At 45.8% G+C, this 22,100-nt stretch overlaps 1 protein-coding gene across 4 annotated transcripts in view; it reads left to right on the top strand.

The window, feature by feature from the left end:
- FCHSD2 (FCH and double SH3 domains 2) overlaps positions 1 to 22,100 on the top strand; it is a 514,252-nt gene that overhangs the window by 467,326 nt on the left and 24,826 nt on the right. For all 4 annotated transcript variants that reach the window (XM_086933852.1, XM_086933851.1, XM_086933853.1 and 1 more), the window contains one exon: positions 19,216 to 19,350. In XM_086933852.1, the coding sequence (XP_086789978.1) occupies positions 19,216 to 19,350 (135 nt within the window). The remainder of the gene's footprint in view (positions 1 to 19,215; positions 19,351 to 22,100) is intronic.

The raw sequence follows: 22,100 nt of genomic DNA on the forward strand, positions 1-22,100 counted from the left end.
CTCTTGTCCACTTTTACACCTAATGTAAGAGGCACAAACATCGGAAATCAGGATCCTGCTCAAAAATCGGGAGTTTGAAAATTGGGTAAATAAACCATGGGCTTGTATCAACAAGTTACAGAATTATAATAATTGTAATTTTAACGGTCGTTAACTTTAGGTGTTGACGTTTTGAACACTTACACTGACTTGGTGGTGAGGTCTTCTTCAGGGCAGTAGGAATTCTTATGCCACCTATCAGTTTAAGCATAAATAGCTTCTCCAAACAAAGCATTCATTATTTAGGCCCTGATGTAACAACTATCCCAGATACCTAAACTTCATAACTAAGTTTAGTAACTGAATGATTAATACTTTTTCACTGAAATAATTTGTTGTAATACAGTAATTTGGTGATCCAAATAATTGGACTCATTTCTTATCGTATGGCACCCATCACACTTTGCACTTTTGAACAACTGCACTCTTACCACAGGTTTTCTCATCTATTTCTTCTATAAATAAAAGTGTAATTTCACAATCTGCATGTCTTGGGTAGCCATTTTTGGCATGTTTGCACCTACCGGTGCGGTATTTGTGTGCCTCGCTGATTTGGTGTTCCCCATCCACCAAACTTTAGTTTTAAAATCATTCCTAAGGGAACACTTTTTTTTCTTGTTTTCTTTAATGTCACATATATGTGCCTCTAACATAAACGAGAAATGCACATTTGTTTTTATCAAGATATGCTCGATTGGATGTTCAGCTGCAGGTGCCAGCAAAGATTTTAAAGAACATAGCTGTGATTTAGTGCCATCTGGTTGGTGGCCCTGCTGTTCTGCATTACTTGACTAATTAGGAAAACAATTTATCTAGCAATTAGGGGAACTCGTGTTTTAAAACTTGAATAGCTTTTGTTTGCCAACATTATGGAGCTGAGGGAAATGGGAGTCCGGGGGCGCTGTTATGTAAAATGATGCACAGACTGTCTGCCTGGGATGAATCCCCAAGTGCATGCACCCAGTTGCTTAAACATTGTGCTGCCCCCTTCCAGATGCAAACTTGCACCTGGAGTGGTGACAGGACAGCATTGAAAGGCAAACAGGCAGTATGAAAACACCATTCAGACTTTCAGTGCAGATGGACAGGGGGCAGGGATCCGCTGCAGGGACTGCACCCTCACATGGGTGGTAATGCCACATAAGACTGCGTAGCAAATATAAGAAGCTATATTTCTAAACATTAACTCCGCCTTCTTTTATCTTTGTAGAGCTTGTAGATTGTACTTATGCAAAACTGCTTCTTTTTGCCTGCTTTACCTGTCCTTACCTTGCTGATGAAGTCCAACTTTGACAGTTGTAACACAAGCGACCCTCTGTGTAAAATAACGCTGCTTGCTTGTCAGATGCCGTGTCCCTAATTTTGACAAAGATCTCTAAATCATTTCTATCTTTTTGCTGTCGCGGCAGCAATGATTGCTGTAAAATTCAAATGTTTGACTTGGTTGAGGCCAAATTTACAATTGGAGCGCTGCTTTTTTCTGAACTGGACACATGTCGTCTTCCTAACCATAGCCCCCCAACCTCATAACAAGAGAGTTGCAAACTCCCAACTGGCTAGCTGCTTTCCTCCTGACTAATGACCTGCAGTCCTCCCGACTAGTGAGCTGCACTCCTCCCGACTAGTGAGCTGCACTCCTCCCGACTAGTGAGCTGCACTCCTCTCGAATAGTGAACGTCTGTCCTCCTGACTAGTGAGCTGCTAAATCCTGACTGGGTAGCTGCTCGCCTCCCGGCTAGCTTTCTGCTCGCCTCCCGAATAGCCATCCGCTCGCCTCCCGACTAGCCATCTGCTCGCCTCCCGACTAGCCATCCGCTCGCCTCCCGACTAGCCATCCGCTCGCCTCCCGACTAGCCATCCGCTCGCCTCCCGACTAGCCATCCGCTCGCCTCCCGACTAGCCATCCGCTCGCCTCCCGACTAGCCATCCGCTCGCCTCCCGACTAGCCATCTGCTCGCCTCCCGACTAGCCATCCGCTCGCCTCCCGACTAGCCATCCGCTCGCCTCCCGACTAGCCATCCGCTCGCCTCCCGGCTAGCCATCCGCTCGCCTCCCTGCTAGCCATCCGCTCGCCTCCCTGCTAGCCATCCGCTCGCCTCCCGGCTAGCCATCCGCTCGCCTCCCGGCTAGCTATCCGCTCGCCTCCCGGCTAGCCATCCGCTCGCCTTCCGGCTAGCCATCCGCTCGCCTCCCGGCTAGCCATCCGCTCGCCTGCCGGCTAGCCATCCGCTCGCCTCCCGGCTAGCCATCCGCTCGCCTCCCGGCTAGCCATCCGCTCGCCTCCCGACTAGCCATCGGCTCGCCTCCCGACTAGCCATCCGCTCGCCTCCCGACTAGCCATCCGCTCGCCTCCCGACTAGCGAGCTGCTCGCCTCCCGAATAGCGAGCTGCTCGCCTCCTGACTAGCGAGCTGCTCGCCTCCCGACTAGCGAGCTGCACTCCTCCCGACTAGCGAGCTGCACTCCTCCCGACTAGCGAGCTGCACTCCTCCCGACTACCGAGCTGCACTCCTCCCGACTAGCGAGCTGCACTCCTCTCGACTAGCGAGCTGCACTCCTCTCGACTAGCGAGCTGCACTCCTCTCGACTAGCGAGCTGCACTCCTCTCGACTAGCGAGCTGCACTCCTCTCGACTAGCGAGCTGCACTCCTCTCGACTAGCGAGCTGCACTCCTCCAGACTAGTGAGCTTCTGTCCTCCTGACTAGTGAGCTGCTAGCCTCCCGACAAGCGAGCTGCTTGCCTCCCGACTAGCGAGCTGCACTCCCCTCGACTAGCGAGCTGCACTCCCCTCGACTAGCGAGCTGCACTCCTCTCGACTAGCGAGCTGCACTCCTCCAGACTAGTGAGCTTCTGTCCTCCTGACTAGTGAGCTGCTAGCCTCCCGACAAGCGAGCTGCTTGCCTCCCGACTAGCGAGCTGCACTCCTCTCGACTAGCGAGCTGCACTCCTCTCGACTAGCGAGCTGCACTCCTCTCGACTAGCGAGCTGCACTCCTCCCGACTAGCGAGCTGCACTCCTCTCGACTAGCGAGCTGCACTCCTCTCGACTAGTGAGCTGCACTCCTCCCGACTAGCAAGCTGCACTCCTCCCGACTAGCGAGCTGCACTCCTCTCGACTAGCGAGCTGCACTCCTCTCGACTAGCGAGCTGCACTCCTCCAGACTAGTGAGCTTCTGTCATCCTGACTAGTGAGCTGCTAGCCTCCCGACAAGCGAGCTGCTTGCCTCCCGACTAGCGAGCTGCACTCCTCTCGACTAGCGAGCTGCACTCCTCCCGACTAGCGAGCTGCACTCCTCTCGACTAGCGAGCTGCACTCCTCTCGACTAGCGAGCTGCACTCCTCTCGACTAGCGAGCTGCACTCCTCTCGACTAGCGAGCTGCACTCCTCTCGACTAGCGAGCTGCACTCCTCTCGACTAGCGAGCTGCACTCCTCTCGACTAGCGAGCTGCACTCCTCTCGACTAGCGAGCTGCACTCCTCTCGACTAGCGAGCTGCACTCCTCTCGACTAGCGAGCTGCACTCCTCTCGACTAGCGAGCTGCACTCCTCTCGACTAGCGAGCTGCACTCCTCCAGACTAGTGAGCTTCTGTCCTCCTGACTAGTGAGCTGCTCACCTCCTGACTAGTGAGCTGCTAGTGAGGTGCTCACCTCCTGACTATTGAGCTGCTCACCGCCTGACTATTGAGCTGCTTGCCTCTCGCCTCCTGACTAGTGAGCTGCTTGCCTCTCGCCTCCTGACTAGTGAGCTGCTTGCCTCTCGCCTCCTGACTAGTGAGCTGCTCGCCTCTGCTGTCCTCCCGACTTGTGAGCTGCTCTGGTCCTACTTAGACAGTAACTTATCATAGCTCGATTGCTACCTCTCTTAAAAACCTGGGAACCGCTTACTACATTAAAAGAGAGGTGGAGACCATATAACTCGAGGAGATCTGCTTAGTTTCCAGCTGGTTTGCTCTGTACCTCCTGATTGGAGGAGCGCTTAATTGGATACCACCTAGCTCAACAGCTTGTAGTCTGACAACTAGATTGCTTCTTGCGGCACACCTCGACTGCTCCATATTTCAACTGCAGATCTGCCTTTTTCCCTAGAGAGTATGCTTGCCTCCTTAATAGGGAGTCTCTGGGTCTTCCAAAGCAGAGATGTGCTTGCCATCTAACTGGAGACCATCTTCCCTCACACCCAGAGAACTGGTCCCTTCTCTGCCAGAGAGCGGCTTTCCTCCCAGCTCTAGAGCTGTATGCCATGCCAACAGACCGGACTGGGAACTGTGGGTCTCTTGACCTCATATTAGAGCTGTTTGTTACAGGACACTAGAGCGTTGCAGAGCTCATAGCTGTGTGACTTTCCTCCCACAGACAGGGGACTGCTGGCAAGAGCACCCCCCTCTCTCTTTAACTGGAAGTGGTGAGACCCATCACCCTGGGAGAGTTTCCTGTTACTGCCACAGGAGCGCAGTGCACTGTGGGTTAGTTCACACATCACTGAGGGATGTCTTATCCCATTTCATCCTCTGCTGTAGCACTTTGAAGGTGCTCACTTCTCCTGATGGCTGGGCACGTTTTACTTTACCGAGTGGCCTGATTAATTAACCATTAGCCTCTCAAGCCTGTCTTGGGACCATTAATCAGCCCGGTTGGTCTCGCCTGTCCACACCTTTCTGCTTCCCCCATTCTCCAGAGCATCCTCCCGCTCTCTCGTTTCACCATTTACTTTCTGTCCCTAAATTAATAACTAATCGACCCATTACCAGCAGAGGTCCTGCAACCATTGCTTCTCGTTTAATGGTTTGTAAGCTGAAGCAGGAATGAATGGAAGGGCAGCCAGGTCATCGTAGAGATATAAGGAGCACGGCTTTAAAATAACGATGCACTGAAGGCAGGGCCCTCGGTTAATGCCCGCTCCCACCCTTCCATAGCTCTTGTCTAACCAAGTGTCTGCTGGTTCACTGGCTACTATAAATAAGGCTTCCCTGCACCTGTGCTTCACTAGTATGACATAATACTCGAGAGCCTGCAGTCCCAGTATGAAGCATGCTTCTGATTGTCTTCTTATAGAAGGGTCCCAGAGACATCCATAATCCTGAACTGGATTACTTTCAGAGTGGAGTTACTCACTGTAATTGCTCTGTAACGGTAAGAAACAAAGCGTGTTGTCATCTTCTGTGATGTAACAATGCTCGGTCCTGGGGCAGGACCCCTGCAGTCCATGTGTATTTCTTTATTTAACAAACCATCATTTGCAAAGCCTGTTCAGGAACAGTGGATGTGGTTGGAACAATTGTAGGAGTGTGAGTATGAATCTAGGGGATGTTTTCATCTCGGGGATCTGAGTGGCATTATAGACACGCAGACTTTGCTCTTGTATCTATAAAACATGCCTGTTAGATATCTGTCCATAATTCTGTACGTTACACTCAATTTGTGGCATCACTAGTCATCTGTAATTAGAAAATGATATAGCTACTCCGCTATAGTACATTAAAGATGTGACACCAGCCGAGTTTTTGAAAGTCATGTCAGTGAGTAGAATTACAACGGCTGGTTAAACAATGAAGACGAGAATGGGCTTTTACACTGTTCTGGGCTGTTTCTGTAAAATGAAGTCATTAGCAAAAAGGATACGTTTATGCCATCATGTTAATTTCTTTTTCAGCTATGTTATATAACTTGAAGGCCTGAAGCTCTGCATTTTCCCACACAAGTATAAATTATCGATTATTTTTAACTACCAGTAGATTCTTTCTGTTTGTTCGAGTCCATTTTCAGTAAACTCTAATAACTACTCTTCTAATGACCAAATTGGACTATTGTGATGGCCTGTTTCCTGCCGCACATCAATACATTCTTAACGGATTGCAAATAGTATAAAAGAATGCGTCAAGACTCCTAAAAATTCCAAGACATCACTCTGTAGCCTCTGCCATTAGGAACCTCCATTGGCTCTCCATTAGACAGCCCATCACTTTCAAGGCACTCTGCGTTGCCTACAAGGCACCCTATGGCTCAGGTCCCAACTATGTCCAATAAAACTTCAAATGGTACACCCCAAGTCGAACTCTACGCTCCACCACGGCCAAACACGTCATTGGTCCCAAATTTAAACGCTCCACCTGGGGAGGTGGGAACTTCTTTTTGGGAACAACAGCAACGTGGAATACCCTACCACTCCATATTAAGCCCACCTAATCTTATTACCTTCAGGAAGCTCTTAAAAACATGTTTTTTCAGTATTTGCGTGGCCTATTTGTTCCTCCTGCACGTCCTTTCGCCTGCATTAAAGCCAGCGCCAAGACACCCTAGGTTAATCGAGCGCATTAGAAAATATATTAACATAACATAAACTGCTTATAATCTGTTTTTTAACAAAATGCGAACTGTACACTTGTGTACTTGTTCTTATGAAGGAGCAGGAAGCCAACAATTTTAGCTTTTTGGAGGGAAAGTAATGGTGTGACCGTGTATTGTAATGAATAACATAATCTGTGATATGTTATAAAGATATTGCAAGCGACAATGAATTCCATGTCTTCTTAAAGGAGCTCAGCCTCATCCCTCTACATCATTATTGAACTCCTAGGTTACACGCCCTGCACAGCAGATTGCGCCTCATCCCATCTATGCGGAGCCCCGGTGAATGGACAAAGATGTCCTACAGTTTTATGAAATTGGGTACTATTTAGACTTGGCGATCTCCATACTGGTATTTTACTGATCCGCTGAGGGAGGCAAACTGGGCATTGTTGTTCCTCAGCCAAGAATCCTCCTCACGTGTCCACCATTGAAGATCATGAAACTGCACTCGGTCTGGGGATGGCTACTGTTGAAGGTGAGCCTAAAGGGGGGAATGCGTAGTCCCCCGAACACTCAAGTCTTTCTTCTTGGCGCTATCAAGACGGCAGCATGAATTCTCCGGGTGTTTAAGCTCAGGACTGTCATAGGCCCCAAAAAAGGTTATCCAACTCAAGCTCTTTGCTATAGACCATTTGAAGGCCGACTAATTCTTCAAAGTCAAGACCACATCATTTGCCCTTCATTGGTCCTGAGGAGTTTTGAATCCTCCTCAGTTAGCTATGTGGAGGTCTTTTTAAAATGGACAGTTCTTCAGTCTGGATTGTGCCTGAGGCACAAACTGTGCCTTTGTGATTGTCTTGTTTGCAGTACATATATTTTAATAATTGATAGTGAGATTGGTTATCGAGTTCACTGAGTGTGGCCGGAGATCTTGACAAATCCTTTAGGTACTGGCTAGGTCAGTGGGTCTTAACCTGTATACCGAGGACCCCCGTGGGTCCGCGAGGCCTACTCTGGGGGTCTGTGACTATGTTAACAAATGAAATAATAATAACATTAATAAACCATGTACAAATAAAGACGCAACATTGACAATGTGAAAACGTTTTCTATACTAGATTGCGAATCAAACAAAATAGTTTAATATTTGAGTATTGATCAGCAACATTTTCATGCTTAGTTGCTAACCTCACATTAGGCCGGCTATGGCCACTGTCAGACATGGTTTGTTTATACTCCCAACTCATTCTCTGTATTTACTTATTCCCATCATGTGCACTCAACAAGAGTAATTTGGAAGAGACTCTTGCTCGGGTTCAAAGCCTGCGACTGCTCAGCTTTCCATCCCTACCCTCTTAAGAGTTAATTGAAGACATACTCGAGGCATTTAATGTTCTGTCGAGTGGAGAACAAAGGCACTGTGTGTGCGTGCGTGGGTTTGCGCTTCACTAAGCATGTCTCTGTCAAACGACTTCAAAACAGCCTTGCTAATAGCATAATCCAGCAATGATGGAGATTCAGAGTTTATTTAAAAATGCTTAAGCATAAGTGATGCCAAAAGGTATTGTGTAGTCTCATGATTCTCTCACAGTTCAGCTCCACTGTACCTCAAGGAGTCTGATCATGAGCCATTCATTTGAACGATTGATCAAAGTTGAAATGTGGCAATTGGGGTTGGCCGCCCTTTGGTTATGGCACTTCCAGCAGCTTCCCAACCTGCCTCTCCAGAATAATGAAGCTAATTGCAACAGAGTATTCCATCACAAAATCTCCCTTTCACACCCATAACCACCACTGCATGACAACAGTGCCATACGAGAAATGTTTTGACCCAGTCGGCCTAGTGGACGATTGTGTAATTGTCCTGTGTTTAAAACAGCATCACATTGTTACTGAAGAACTACAGAAAGAGATCCCTCAATTGAAAGTATGTGTACCCTTTCCTGAGATGAACACAGAAAAGGTTTCATGTACAAGTGCTGATTGGTGGTTTGCGTGCGCTCCTATTTCGCCTGTAATGTTAAAAGCTGTGATAGGTACAGTCTTATGAAGAGTTTAATCTGATAGAAACTTCTAACCATAGTTTCCTTACCGTAGAATATTATTCAAGTTGTCAGACTGGATCCTGAAGTTTTCCAGCAGTATGCCTGAGCGTGGATGGTGGTGCCGTTCGGCTATGCATCCGTGTCATCTACGTCGGTAATTACATGCACAGTGCTTATGTAGGCACCACCCCAGCGGGCTGACCTCAGCTCTTTTCTTCCCACGCCAGATAGCTCTGATTTGTGAAGACACCCTCAGTTGTGTTTTTGACTAGTTTTTTTATCGACTTTTGTCAAGTTTTTTTTTGAGAGATTTTCTCTCCTGTGTGACAGCATGTCCATGAAGGAAGCAGCTGGTTTCAAACTATGTGGTGCCTGTCACAGGTAGATGTCTGTGACATATCCACACTTGGTTTTTCTGTGATGATTATTGAGGAATCATGACTCCAAGACCTGTGAGGACTGCTGCACCATATACCCTAAGGCACTGAGGGAGCGGTCCGCCAAGCTTCTTGCTGCCTAACGTCTGAGGACCCAGCGATGCTCAAGATCCCGGTCGCTCCGAAGGTCCTGGGACCGTTCGAGGAGCCTCAACCGAAGATAGTCATCCTGATCGAAAACATCTGGTAAGTCACAAAAGTGAAAGAAGTTGTAGAGGTCTTTGATGGGCATGGTCTTTTGCCAAGGCGCAGGAATGGTGGCACTCCAGGCCTTACACTTTCGCCGAGCCTTAGTTAGGGTCCGCTCCACACCCAGCTCAAAGAATTTTATGAGGCTTTATACCTATTTGCGTGGCCGGGCCCTTATGGGTTGCCTTCAGGCCCCACAGGCTTCTCACAGGTGGGTTCGCCCTTGGTACCAGAAGGGCCCAGTGGATCCAGTGTTGAATCTAGAGGAGAGTCACCGGTGAGTCAGACTTTCCTCTGTGCCTGCTCCAGTGGTGATATCCCACAGCAGCGCCTTCCCCATCTTCATTCCCGACTCCGACTCAGCAGCGGACGGCTGTCGTCCGATGCTAGTTGCGGCTCCAACCAGTACCATGCCCTCCTGAGCAGAACCAGTGCCTTTTGCCTTTGACAGGCCTGGAGGGGGAAACAAATGGGAGGGGTCTGAGGCCACTTATGCATACCAACATCTCCTAGATGAGACGGAGGACAACTGGTATGAGGAATTGGCAGAGACCAGTGGGTCAGACTCCTCACCGGACACTGTCTTTGTCTCTCCTCCTGCCCTGGCTATGGAGGAGGAAGCCTCTTTCACTAGGCATAGGATGGCTGAGGTCTTCGATCATCAATTACGCTCAGTGGCTGTCAAGACAAATGTCTTGACAGAGATCCTTCAGCTGGGAGTCACTCCTTCTAAATCTTTACTCCTTTTTAATGAAGCCTTTACCAATGTCTCCCTTGGGGCCTGGTCCAAGCTGTGCACAGGGCCTCCTGTGCATGGGACAAATCGCTGCCACCGCCCGCTCTGGGGATACCAGCTTCTTTACCAAGAACCCCACCCTTGAGAGCTTGCAGGTCCAAGCCTCACCTCTAGAGTCAACCCTGGCACGTTCCCTCCCACTTCACCCGATGGGGAATACAAGAGGCCGGATACCTTTGGCAAGATGGTGTTCTCTTTCACCAACCCTGCGCTGCGGTCGGTGAACCTCGCTTGCACATTGGGCTGATATTCCCATATGATCTGGGATTCCATTGCACAAGTGCTGCCTGTGGGCTTGGGGCAGGCCTGAGCCATACTCTCCTAAGCTATTGCTGACTGGAGGATGTTACAAAGTTCACCATATGATGTGGAATGGACAATTCCAACTCACTGGGTACAGCAATTTCATAGTCAGTGACCCTGCAGCACCACGCCTGGCTGAGAACATCGGGCCTTTCCGGGGGTGTCCAAGCCTCTCTTATGGATATGCCTTTTGATGGCTCCCATCTTTTTGGAAAGAAGGCAGACACCTTAGTCTTTCCCTTACCTCAATGTTTGGCTGTTGAAGGCATGCTCTCCCAAAGCAGTTGTCTCCCACCTCCAGAATACTGTGAACCTTCTGCACTCGCTGGGGTTCACTACCAACGTGCCAAACTCACACCGGACTCCCTCTAAGAGGCTCCCTTTCATCTGAGCTGTTCTGGGCACTGCAGTTTCGGGCCTATCCTCCATGAGTGGCGACTCCAGGATATTCAGGCTATGATACTGATGGTTCAGCCTCTATCCTGGATTTTGATGTGAATGACCCTGAGGTTTCTCGGCCTAGTGGCCTACTGCTGCATCCTTCTGGTAAACCTTGTCCACAGGCGTATGTGGGCTCTGCAGTTAGACCGGAATTCCAAATGCTCGCAGCATCAGGGGAATGCCTCCAACATGGTCCAGATCTTGGAGTGAGCTGGGAAAGATCTGCAGTGGTGGCTGACACACTGCAATTTGATCAGTAGCAGTCCCATCTCCCTTTCCCAACCAGAGCTTATTGTAGTGACAGATGCGTCACTTGTGGGTTGGGACGGCCATCTGAGAGAGGTGGAGATCAGAGGACTCTGATTTCCAGCAGAGTCCAGGCTCAACATCAACCTGGTGAAGCTCCGGGCAATTCGCTTAACATTAAAAGCCTTTTTTCCTTTGATCAACGGGAAGGCTGGTGCAGGTGTTCGCGACGACACCACCACCATATGGTACTGAAACAAACTGGGTGGGGAAGGGTTGTGAACTTTTTGTCAAGAGGTTCTACACCTCTAGACATACCTGGATGAACTCAGCCGATGATACCTAGCGAATTGCAAATGGCATCACCATACGGAGGTGGTGTAAGGTCTCTTTCAACAGTGGGGAAAGCCTTGGTTAGATCTATTCGCCGCCGCGAAGAACGCTCAAGGTCATCAGTTTTACTTACTGGAGATTTTAAGGTGACTCGCTCGGATACACATTTGTCGTTAGTGGAGCTCCAGCCTCCTGTACACCTTTCCGCCTATGCCATTCCTGCTCAGAGTTCTCAGGAGGATTAGGAACGACCAGGCTCAAGTTATTTTTGTGACTCCAGACTGGGCATGCAGAGTTTGGTATCCTGAGCTGTTGATCATGAACATGTGTCCCTTGGCCAGGCTGCCCCTTCAAGACGATAGTCTGTCGCACCAACAGGGGAGGGTCCTGCACCCAAACCTGCAAAACCTTCATGCCTGGAGGTTGAGCAGTGACAGTTGACCGCTTTCGACCTTCCTCCCTAAGTCTGTGATGTTGTTCTGGTAGCCAGGTGTTCCCGTATACTCCTGTCTCTGGGATACATTTATGGCATGGTGTGCTTTTAGAAACATCAAACCTCTTTCTAAGGTTCTCCTGTTTGCTCTATCGTTGGCCCAGCAGGGCTCTTCTGAGCACAGTTAAATGTTTCAAATTCAAATTCAAAAAGCTTTATTCGATATTCACAAAGGATATCATAAAAGCATGTATTACATTCATTACATTTGTTAAAAAAGAAATATATCTCTGCAAGCACATAAATAAGAATCTAAAATCAAGGCGTAAGAAACCTCTTTCATTTAAACATTGATAAAAGGTTGGAAGAACCAGGGTTTAAGAAACGCAAATATACATAAGCTATCATAGTGAATTCCTAAAATTAAGCAACGATAACCCATAGGCTATCGTAGCGAAGTCCTAAATTTAAGTAGCAATTTCAAAAACTGTTCCATGATGCATATGACATCCCTAACTTCCAGCTGTTGTAATCGTTCAAAGGCATCTTTACAGGACCTCAAACCCCATTTCTTCAATAAAGGTCTCAATAAAGATTTCCTAGGGACTGCGTAATATGTACAGAATAGTATGGAATGAATGTTCGATTGAAGAGAAATGTCAGCACATGGACAGGGGCACAAGTTTCGGGACCAGTCATTACAGGAAGGAAATGTTATTAGGCGGAAAAAAGAACCCAATCTAAATCTGGAGAGAAGCATTCTAGTAAAACAAGAAAAATAAGTGGAGAGGTACAGTTGGAGCCCCTTATTCAAGGTAATCCTTTGGAAATCCAGGGTTGTTTTATTTAGTTTTTGGACAGCCCACCTCTTGGCTTCCTGATGGTCCATTAGGATTTTTCTCAAGGTTTTCCTTGAAATGTGCTCCAACGTCGTCGGGTCGGTGTAAAACTCTGGTCGACCAATTTCGCAAAACACACTTTTAACGTATACCAACCATTTCGTGTGTTTTGCCCCCTCCAGTTTAAGAATGTCCAAAATTACTTCTCTATTTAAAGCAGCCTCAGAGGTGGTCCAGATCTTATGCCACAAGAGAAGCGGCTCGGCTTTGATTACATCTGAGATGAAAGATAGGCCTAACTCTATGTGGGTCATGTAGATAGATGTTGATTTTGGTATTGCTAGTAAATACCTTAAAAACTGGTTTTCCACTATTTGGATGGATGATATATTTTCGATCCCCCAAAGACCAGCCCCATAGGTAGCCGTTGAGACACATTTGGCTTTATAAATAATGATAAGCTGCTTTACTGGTCTCCCCCTATTTTACTGGCAAAATCTCGGAGTGCCCCAATAGCTCTGGTAAATGCAAGTTTCCTGGCTTTAACAGCAGACTGCCATGTCACCCTTCTGTGGACGCAAATGCCCAGATATGGAAAATGATCAACAGTATCTATTTTTTGACCTTCGATGAAAATGGGACATGGAATTTTCTTTGTTCCCTTACTGCATGCCATGGAAAATGTCTTGCCAATGTTCACTTTCAGACCCCTGTCATGCATGAAATGTGTAAATGCGGTGACTGCTCTTTGCAGCCCCAATCTTGTTTGGGACAAAATAGCCGCAAAATAGCCGCATCATCGGCGTATAACAAGATTGGGACGGCATGACCTCCCACTTTCGGATAGTCACATTCAATATTTTTTTTATTTATTTATTTTTATTTTATTTTAAATTTTATTTAAATGTTTAAATCATGTTCCGACTTTCTTAATGTGTGTACCTTTTGAGCCTTTGCACAATTGCCCTATTCGGCTAGTGGCCATCAAAACTGGCTTTCTAGTGGCTATTACAGTGGCCAAGAGGGTCAGAAAATTGCAGGCACTCTCTGCACACCCTATCTATAACACCTTCTATCCGGATAAGTTGGTACTCCGAACATGTGCCTCCTTCCTTCAGAAGATTGTGGTCCTTTCCATGTAGGCTAGAACATCACCCTGCCTACCGTCTGCTCTGCCTCACCCCTCCAAACAGGAGGAAAGACTTCACCATCTGGAACCAAAAAGAGTGTTGTTGTTATACCCTGATCGCACAATAGAGTTCCGTGTTGATGATCAACTCTTTGTGTGGTACGATCGAGCCAAGAAAGGGAAGGCTGTGCAGGAATGGACCATCTTAAGATGGATAGTATCAAGAGCTGAGGGCTTGTGTCCTCATTCCACCTGAGCTAAGGCCGCGACCACTGCATTAGCCCACGGAGTCCCTGTCCTGGTTATCTGGCAGGCAGCAAAGTGGGTACCTTTGCAAATGTTTACCAAGCACTACTGTTTGGACAGTCCGATCCGAAGCTATGGTCACTTTGCCCGTTCGGTCCTGCAGGACTTTCTAGTTTAGATTGTCTACGCAGGCTTGCCTCTGGGGTAGCATGCTTGGGTACCTATTCTAAGGTAAGGATTCTGTGGATAGAAGTCGCTGTCAGATGAACAAGTAATTTTCCTTTGCAAATACTTTATCTGTTAGAGACTCTAGCCGCAGATTCCTATCTGACCCTCATATCCTCCCAACTCTGCAAACTGATTCAGTAAGGTAACCTTTCTCAGGGACTTAGTATTTCACACCAGTTGTCAGTTCTAGATGTCGACCGTGCTCCTGGCACGGAATGATGTGAAAGTAACTGATGTCAGTCTGTTGGGGTGGTGCCTATATAGGTACTGTGCGCGTCATTTCTGGCGAGGTTGAATGATAGCACCTAGGGGAATAATCTAAGGTAAGGAATCTGCTGCTAAAAGTCTATATCGGATAACGGGTTACCGAAGGCAAGTAACTAGTTCTTCCAGCATTTTGGCAATTGGACAGTTTTCTGGTTTTCCTGAAGGGTCTATTCGAGAATGTCACAGTGAACGTTGATGCCCAACCAGATTCCATCAATCTATGGGACATTCTGGAATCCTTATGGTTGGTGCTGAAGTATTGGGAAAAGAAAACAGTTTTTTTCATTTAATAGTTTTGTCCCTTGCCGCCTGCTACTGTGCGCATAAAAGATGTGTTTTATCATGACACCAAAGGGCCCTTAAAGACTCAAGACAGCTTGCAAATGCCGTCGCTTTAGTTTCGAGTGATCATTCATGCCGACATCAAAGCCTTCGCGCTGCGCACGCTTCCATTGCAGACCCTCAAGTGCTCCGTGTCTCCAGTCAAAAGTGAGCTCCAGCAGAGTACAGGGATAGAAAAACTGCCTTGCATGATTGGGGCAGGTCTGTGTACAAAAGAGGGTTCTTGTTTATTCAGGAAAAAGGATTACAAGTAGGAAAGTCCTCCAGGAGTGGCACTCACTTGAGTCAACACCCCACTGCCCCTGACTTAACACGCAAGTCTACACGTGCACATGCATATTGAACTCACACACGCTTTCTCTACCTCTCATGTGCACAACTTGCCAACGCAGAAAAGGATTAGCATGAAGTATGTTCCAACACACGTCCTTCTCTTAAAAGCATTACCAAACTGTGACAGTGGTTACTCAAATACAAGCATATAACCAATAAACTTGCCCATGCAAGTTACATTGGTCCTGAGGTTTTTGAGATACAGGTGTGGCCACAACCATATCCTTACAAAACCATTTACTACTACCACATGTGTAGTCCTCCAACCAGCATGGCAAAACTCTTAAGACCTTCCCAAACACAGCATAAATTCCTACATCATTTTTTATGCTGGCTGCACAGGATCCCTTACTGCCCCTATACACACAGAGAACACAACACACCTACCTCCCAGGCAGTGCATAAGTCCATACTCGTACTTAAAGGGCACAGGAAACAAGTCATAGTTCCCTATTTTTTTTCACAAAGGTCTTGTGCAACCCAACAGAAAGGGACACCTTGAAAATGAACCATTCGCAATCACCCAGTCCAAGGGGACCTGCCAGGATATTGATGTCATAATCTTGTCAGCCCTCCGCTTCAGTAGCTACACAACATTTTCTTCTCACTTAGGACACCTCTCAACCGAGCAAATAGCAACAATATAGAAAGCATAAACAGCGAGTGTGCAGCTGCCAACACTCAACATTCTGCCCAAACTTGCTCATCAATTTGTGATATGACACTGATCCATCTCACACATCAGTCTCCCAACCTATAGTCTGTTTTTACACATAATTATGGATGCCACTGGTCTGTCATAAGACATACCATTCCATTTACCTTTACTTTCGGTTCCAAGAATACTGAACAAAAACCCTAACAAAGCATGACACTGCAGACTGTGGTTAAAGTTATGCCCACAGCCACCCCACTCTACAAGTGCAGTTCCAACCTTCCACAAGCTGTTGGAAACGCAGCCCACCGCTACTAAAATGCATCAGAACTCTTTTGGCCCAACTGATGTTGACACACCTTGAATTGCATCACTCAGCAGATTGTACTCCCTTTTTCCTCAATGCAGCAAATCTATAGATGTTTCTTAAAATTTCATTTATGACATGACCTCCGTAGGCTAGTTTTCTGATGGATACTTTTAACCACAGATCCTTCACCTTAGGATACCACTTCCCAGGCACCAGACCTTATCCGGAAAACATTTTTCACAGCAATTTCCCATATGCTGCTATGTTGTGCCGTGCGGGTCTGCTCGGACTACACACTTCCTCAACATTGATGGAGGGGGACTTCACATAATAATCAGCCCTGTGCGATGATGTCAATTCCTTTCGTTCCGCAAATTTGTAGATCTGGCGTTCCACTCCCATATATATCGGATTTCCAGCAACTTCTAAAGCAGGGTGCTAGGTAACAATGTCCCCACCCAAAATGACAGATTTCAAACCCTTCCACGACTGCAGAAGCCAATATCGGTATATGACACGACTCCATCTTGTTTGCCTTTGGGCCCATGGAAACGCAGTAGCCTCCATTCGGGTTACTTCCTGCAGTTCCAGACTTGTCTGTTCATTTGGAGCCATAACCGGGCAAGTATCAACACCAGAATAGTATTCACCCTAAAGGTGAGAATCCGTGCTTATTAGTATCCATCAAAAGAACAAGTTACTGACCTTCGGTAACTCTTATTTTCGTGGATACTCTAAATACGTATAGAGAGACTTCACTGTCATCTCTCATCCTGTAGAATTTGTTTTCCCATCTAAAAAGGTCCCAAATTAGAGATCAGCGCAGTGGCACCTCTGATTGTTGTCTGGCTCTGCATTCGAAGGTGCATACAGAGTTGATTTAAAAAAAAGTGGACGTCGATATGCAGGTGTGAGCTTATATGTGGTTTCCTCGTCACTTCCGGGGAAAAAGGAAGTCAACGCGGAGTGGCACAGTGCAGTCTACATGCGCATGGGAGCAATTTTGTTCACATTTTCCAGATCCAGTCTGGTGATATTCTAAAGGTAAGGAATCTTCTGTTAGACTGTTCATCAGAAAGAACGTTACCAAAGGTAAGTAACTTACAGTGGGTCTTGACCAACAAGTCAGGCAAAACATTACCTTTTATAATAATTTTTTTATCCAGTTAACACATTTTTTACAAACTTTATTTACAGTAGTAAGAGGCGATCACTGAAGTGTCTTCAGAGTGCAAAGTGGGTGCAAGGAAAACTGCTGCCCTAGGTCACATGCCCTGTTTCCCCCCTCTGCTACCATTGAGGGCACATTTACTGCTTGCAGGATCAAACTGACACCGCCCTAGGCACCTGCCTAATATTTTCATAACCTGGCGTCCTCCCCGAGAACACATGTATTAAACAAGATGGACTAGCCAGATGCAGGAGGCGAGCAAGGCCAAATGAATGTTCATTTGTAAACCACTGCAACCACCAGCGTCTCCGCTATCGCTGGGTCCGATTCCCTGACATAGTTCATATATGAGCCTATAGCTTTTTACAGCTTTCAGCTGGTCTCCAGCTAGATTTGTGCATCAGTATAGAAACACACAGTGGATTAGGAAATATTTTTCAAATAAGCAGAATTACTTCAGATAAGGATTTATCCCGAGCTGTTCAATGTCTTGTTTGAGTAACTGGTCCAGTGCTATGTTTCCTTTGCATCCTGGTGTTTGTAGGCCTCGATTGATAATGGAAAACAAACTAGGCTCCCGTCAACCAACGAGAGGTGATTCAGCCCTCTCCGCGAGTGGTTGTGGCAGGGCCTACGAGAGGTCTCGTGAACCACGTTTCACACAAAAAAGACAACAATCAATACATTCACAAATGCAAACGCTCAGTTAAGTCTGGTGATGCCAAATGACTTATTTTTGCTGAGCTATGCAAATCCTCGCTCAAATTGACCTTTTGGGCGACCAGGGAGCAGATCTGTTCAGTAAGTGTCAGATCTTTATTTTTTCCTGAGTCTGAGGTTGGAGGGGAGGTTGCTCAGAGTCTCGGAGCTGGTCCCAATGTTTTGATTTGAGGGCAGATATTCACTGCTCTCTTTAGGTACTTTCCCTTATTTAAGAATGTAGAGAAGGTTCATGTCAGTGCGCGGAAAGGGCAGCTGGGATCTGACCTGGAATTAACCGTCTTCGGCTACCAGAGTCCTTTGTGGATCATGCAAGATACTTGAAATGAAACCTCTTGTGCAAACATTAATTAGGTTCCTAAAATGAACAGAAAACTAAAGCTTTGTACCTTTTTTGTAGCTAATTCCCAAGGTAGGGAAACCATTACATTGAACACTCTTAAAACATGCCAATGTTGCAGATTGCCTAAATTTGAAAGGGCTATCTGCTTCTTTTTCAAAATACGGCCCCTGATGAAGCCGCAACCCGAGTAAAGAAATTCAGACTTTTGATTTTAGACTAGACAGGCATTCATAAACCTCTTATTGCACACATAGGTGGGTCCTGCTCCTGGTAGGACCTTGTCCTTGCCCACTTGCATCCTGCAAACATGGACATAACCGGACATCTGCTTGTCCAAAGACGTTGGGTCTAACTCATAAAAGTATTTGAGTATTTGAAGAAGTACTACATGACTTAGCTTTTGCATACTCATACCTGCTTGTGTGAATTTGCCCCAAAACCATCAACTCCCTGTTAGTCAAAGTGCAAAAGAACTCCTTCCTTTCCATTGGTACGAACTGCAAATGAATGTTTCCTGAATATTCCAATTTTAGATATCTTGAAGCCAATTCACAAAAGCATTGTAGGAGTAGGAAAAAGAACATTACGTGAATACTCCTTTACGTACTGCAAAATGTTTTCTGATTTGTAACTTACTAAGTAGCTATCTGTACCACTCGTGTGGACCTTCCAGTATGTGCATCTATCTCATGTAACTTCAAGTCTGATTCAAGATACTAAATCTGGTAATAAGAGACTTCAAGTCTCTTTGAGATTGTCTTTCATACCAAAGAGCCTCATAGTCCAGCTCAGTAATCTGCTAGAAAGAGTGCAGTAGTTTGCTGAAATAAGCGTGTTTTAGCCAGCGGGTCTGCACATAAATTCCCCATTCTGTGGGGATTAACTCATAATCGTGAGAATTCCACGAGGAAATTCTGGTGGGTAGCTTTAATTTTGGTAACCTGGAATTTCCTTATGGAATTCCTCCGTGCTTTTAGTCTTATTGTCCCACAAGTCGTCATTAAATTGCAAAGTATTACCAATTCATTGAACTACAGAAGGTCACGTTTGGTCTGACATTTTTTTGCATATTTTATTGACAGGTGATCACCGACATAGAGCGAGAAGAAGGGGAAGACTTTGAGGACAGTATGGATGCATACGATGACAGTAGTTCCAGCCCTTCTGGCACTCTGCGAAACTATCCACTAACATGCAAGGTGGTCTACTCCTACAAGGTGGGTATTCCTTTAGCGACTCTGGCCGCCGTACTCGTGTTTGCAATTAATACACCAGTCACAGATAGACTTTAGTACTTTTTATTACTCTTTTATATATTCATTTTTTTATTTTTAGCTGAACATTTGTATTTTTACAGATATTTGCTAGGCTTGCTTTGTAAGAAGTGCAAATGTAAACTCCTCCCCTCGATAGCTCATTTCGTCCCTCGCCTCTTTTTAGTTCCCTGGTCGTTATTAAAAATGGGCTTTCCTCTGGTAGACAGACCAAATGATCTCATAAGAAATTTGGTCATTACATTGGCACTTCTCCCTTGTTGGATTTTACATATGTTGGCAATCTAGTCTCCACTGGATCTTATATCAGCCTTGTATAAGACATGCTGTGGAATAAGGTAGCTTCACGACTCAACCTGTGCTAAATAAAGCAATACACAACAAAACTCACTGGATGTGACACAATATTTTCTTCTCGCTTCCTCTCTCTGTCTTGGATCCAACATGTATTATTGATCCTGTGAGTACAGTAGAGCGCCTCAAGGACTTCTTCTGGTCAAATCTTGAAGTCTGAGGTTGTTGCTACAAATCTTGGATGACGTACATTATATGAGGAAGAGGGTAACTCATCCTTAACCTTACTTCCTAACTTTTCAGTGACTTTGACACAGTTGCCTACTGTAGGTTTCTGTGAATGCATGAACTCTGAATGGTCTTTCAAGGTCTAGTCTTCAATTCTCTTCTTTTGTATTTAATCTGTATACATTGGCAAAGAAGAGAAATCACACCTGGAAGGGAGGCAAATTCTTGTGATGTTAGGTTTTATTACTATCAACAGAAGAGTTCAACTTGTACCTGAAACCACTTTGGTCATTAATTGAGCAATTACGAATATCTATTCATTAATATATGGATGATAAGCAACTTTACCATAAAACATCTTCCTTAAATGACATCCTCCTACTTCGATCCTACATATTGAAAGCCTGATAATGGATCCAGGACCACCTCCTGATATTAAACACGGGGAAAACAAGAAAAGTAATTCTTCATAAACACAGAAATACATTCAACCCCATGCTAATAAATGAACTTAGAATCAGTGAGGTTTCTTTATTTGCCTCATTGGCTAAATCCCTGGGCTTGACACCACCTTCTTCCTCGTGCCCCACATCAGTAGTTTTGCTCCATCTACTGTCTTCCACCTTCACCCTTGAAAGAAAATCAAGGATTTCTTAACTCCTATCAAGTGAGCAGCACGTGCTGTGCTCATCTTGCGTCTGGACTCTGGCAGCAGCATCATGGTGGTAGTCATGCTTCGTTCCTCTCAAAGTTATTCTCTATTGTACGACTCATTTCATCCATTAGTTAGTCTGATCACAACTTTCCCATACTTTAGCAGCTCATTTGCTTCCCTTTAAGACAAGAATAACATTCAAAATGTGACACATTAACCACGAAGTAGAGTATATATAAAAAAAGTTAACATACCTTGCTAGCCGTCTTGTTATCTCTGGCAGCCAGTGTGGCTTTGCAAGAAACAGCTCTCCCTCAATGGAAACAACGAGATTCAGGTATCATCAGAATGGGATCAGTCATTTACAGCAGTAGCTACAAACTCGTGGACTTCTCTTTCAACCAACATATGATCTCTTTTTAATATTCTTTCTTTCAGGGAGTCCTTAAGTACTCAGATTTTGCAGCTCCGCGTGAACAGTGTCTCATATCCTGTTTTTATATACACACATTATACAGTTGATGTATTTTTTTCTTCTCAGTTGTAGCATGGTTTTTGTTATGCACAAAGCACACTTGATGGCCTTTTGGAACTGTAGTGTAAGGAAACATGTTAACTAAATTAGCAGATCTTCAACATGCTGCTCTGCTCATTTGTGTAAGATGTTGCCCGTTCACCCCAGAACAATTACACAGGTAACTCTATCCTTGTCGCTCGCTTGTCTGAGGATGAACTGCTCCCCTTTTTGAATGCTTTCTCTGTGTACACATTCCCCCTGAGCCATTTACTAACAAAAGGGATTGCATTTTAAGTATAGCTTTAGTGTTTATTAGCAAAGGTGGCCCTCTTTGGTTTCGAAGTCACGGTGCTCACCTAGCCTCTCTACTGGTGAAATGCCTCAGATAGCTGGGATGGAAAAGGTGGGAGAGTTTACAGGCAGTTTTTGTTGTGCTACTTTTTCAACCTCCTCAAAATCTCTTGATGTGTTTCCATCATCTGGGATTGTGTTACTGAATGGCTTTGTATTCCTAACCGTAGAGCAGAGAATCCACCTTTCCCTCTCTTTTCTTCTCCGTGATTCAGACTGCTTTACAATTTACAAAGTTGTGAAATCTTGAAAAGCCAGGAATCCAGTGAAGGGTCCTGGGCTTTTGTTCTTTCTTGGAAGAAGATATTTCCCTGTCTGTGGAATCTGGAAAAAAAACCTTCTCAACATTAGTAGATTTGATGCTCGCAATAGAATTGTAAGGATACACCCAATCAGTCATTAAAGGTAAAACTAAATACTGCTGGGGTCTGATTCAAGATGTGCCTGTCAAATGTCGTAAGCCAATGGTTGATGTTCCAGAAACTACTAAGCCAATGATTGCCAGAGTCTGAACCAAAGCTCTTTAATCTCTTTAGTGAAGGGGACAACACATTGGCGCCCCCGCTTTAGTGCGGAGAACATGGGCAGCTGTCTACCACATTCAAGAAAAAAATGCTTCTTGTGCCAGTACCACAAGCATTTATTTAA

This window comes from Lissotriton vulgaris, chromosome 8 (assembly GCF_964263255.1).
Source record: "Lissotriton vulgaris chromosome 8, aLisVul1.2, whole genome shotgun sequence".
In the NCBI taxonomy this organism is placed as follows: Eukaryota; Metazoa; Chordata; class Amphibia; order Caudata; family Salamandridae; genus Lissotriton; species Lissotriton vulgaris.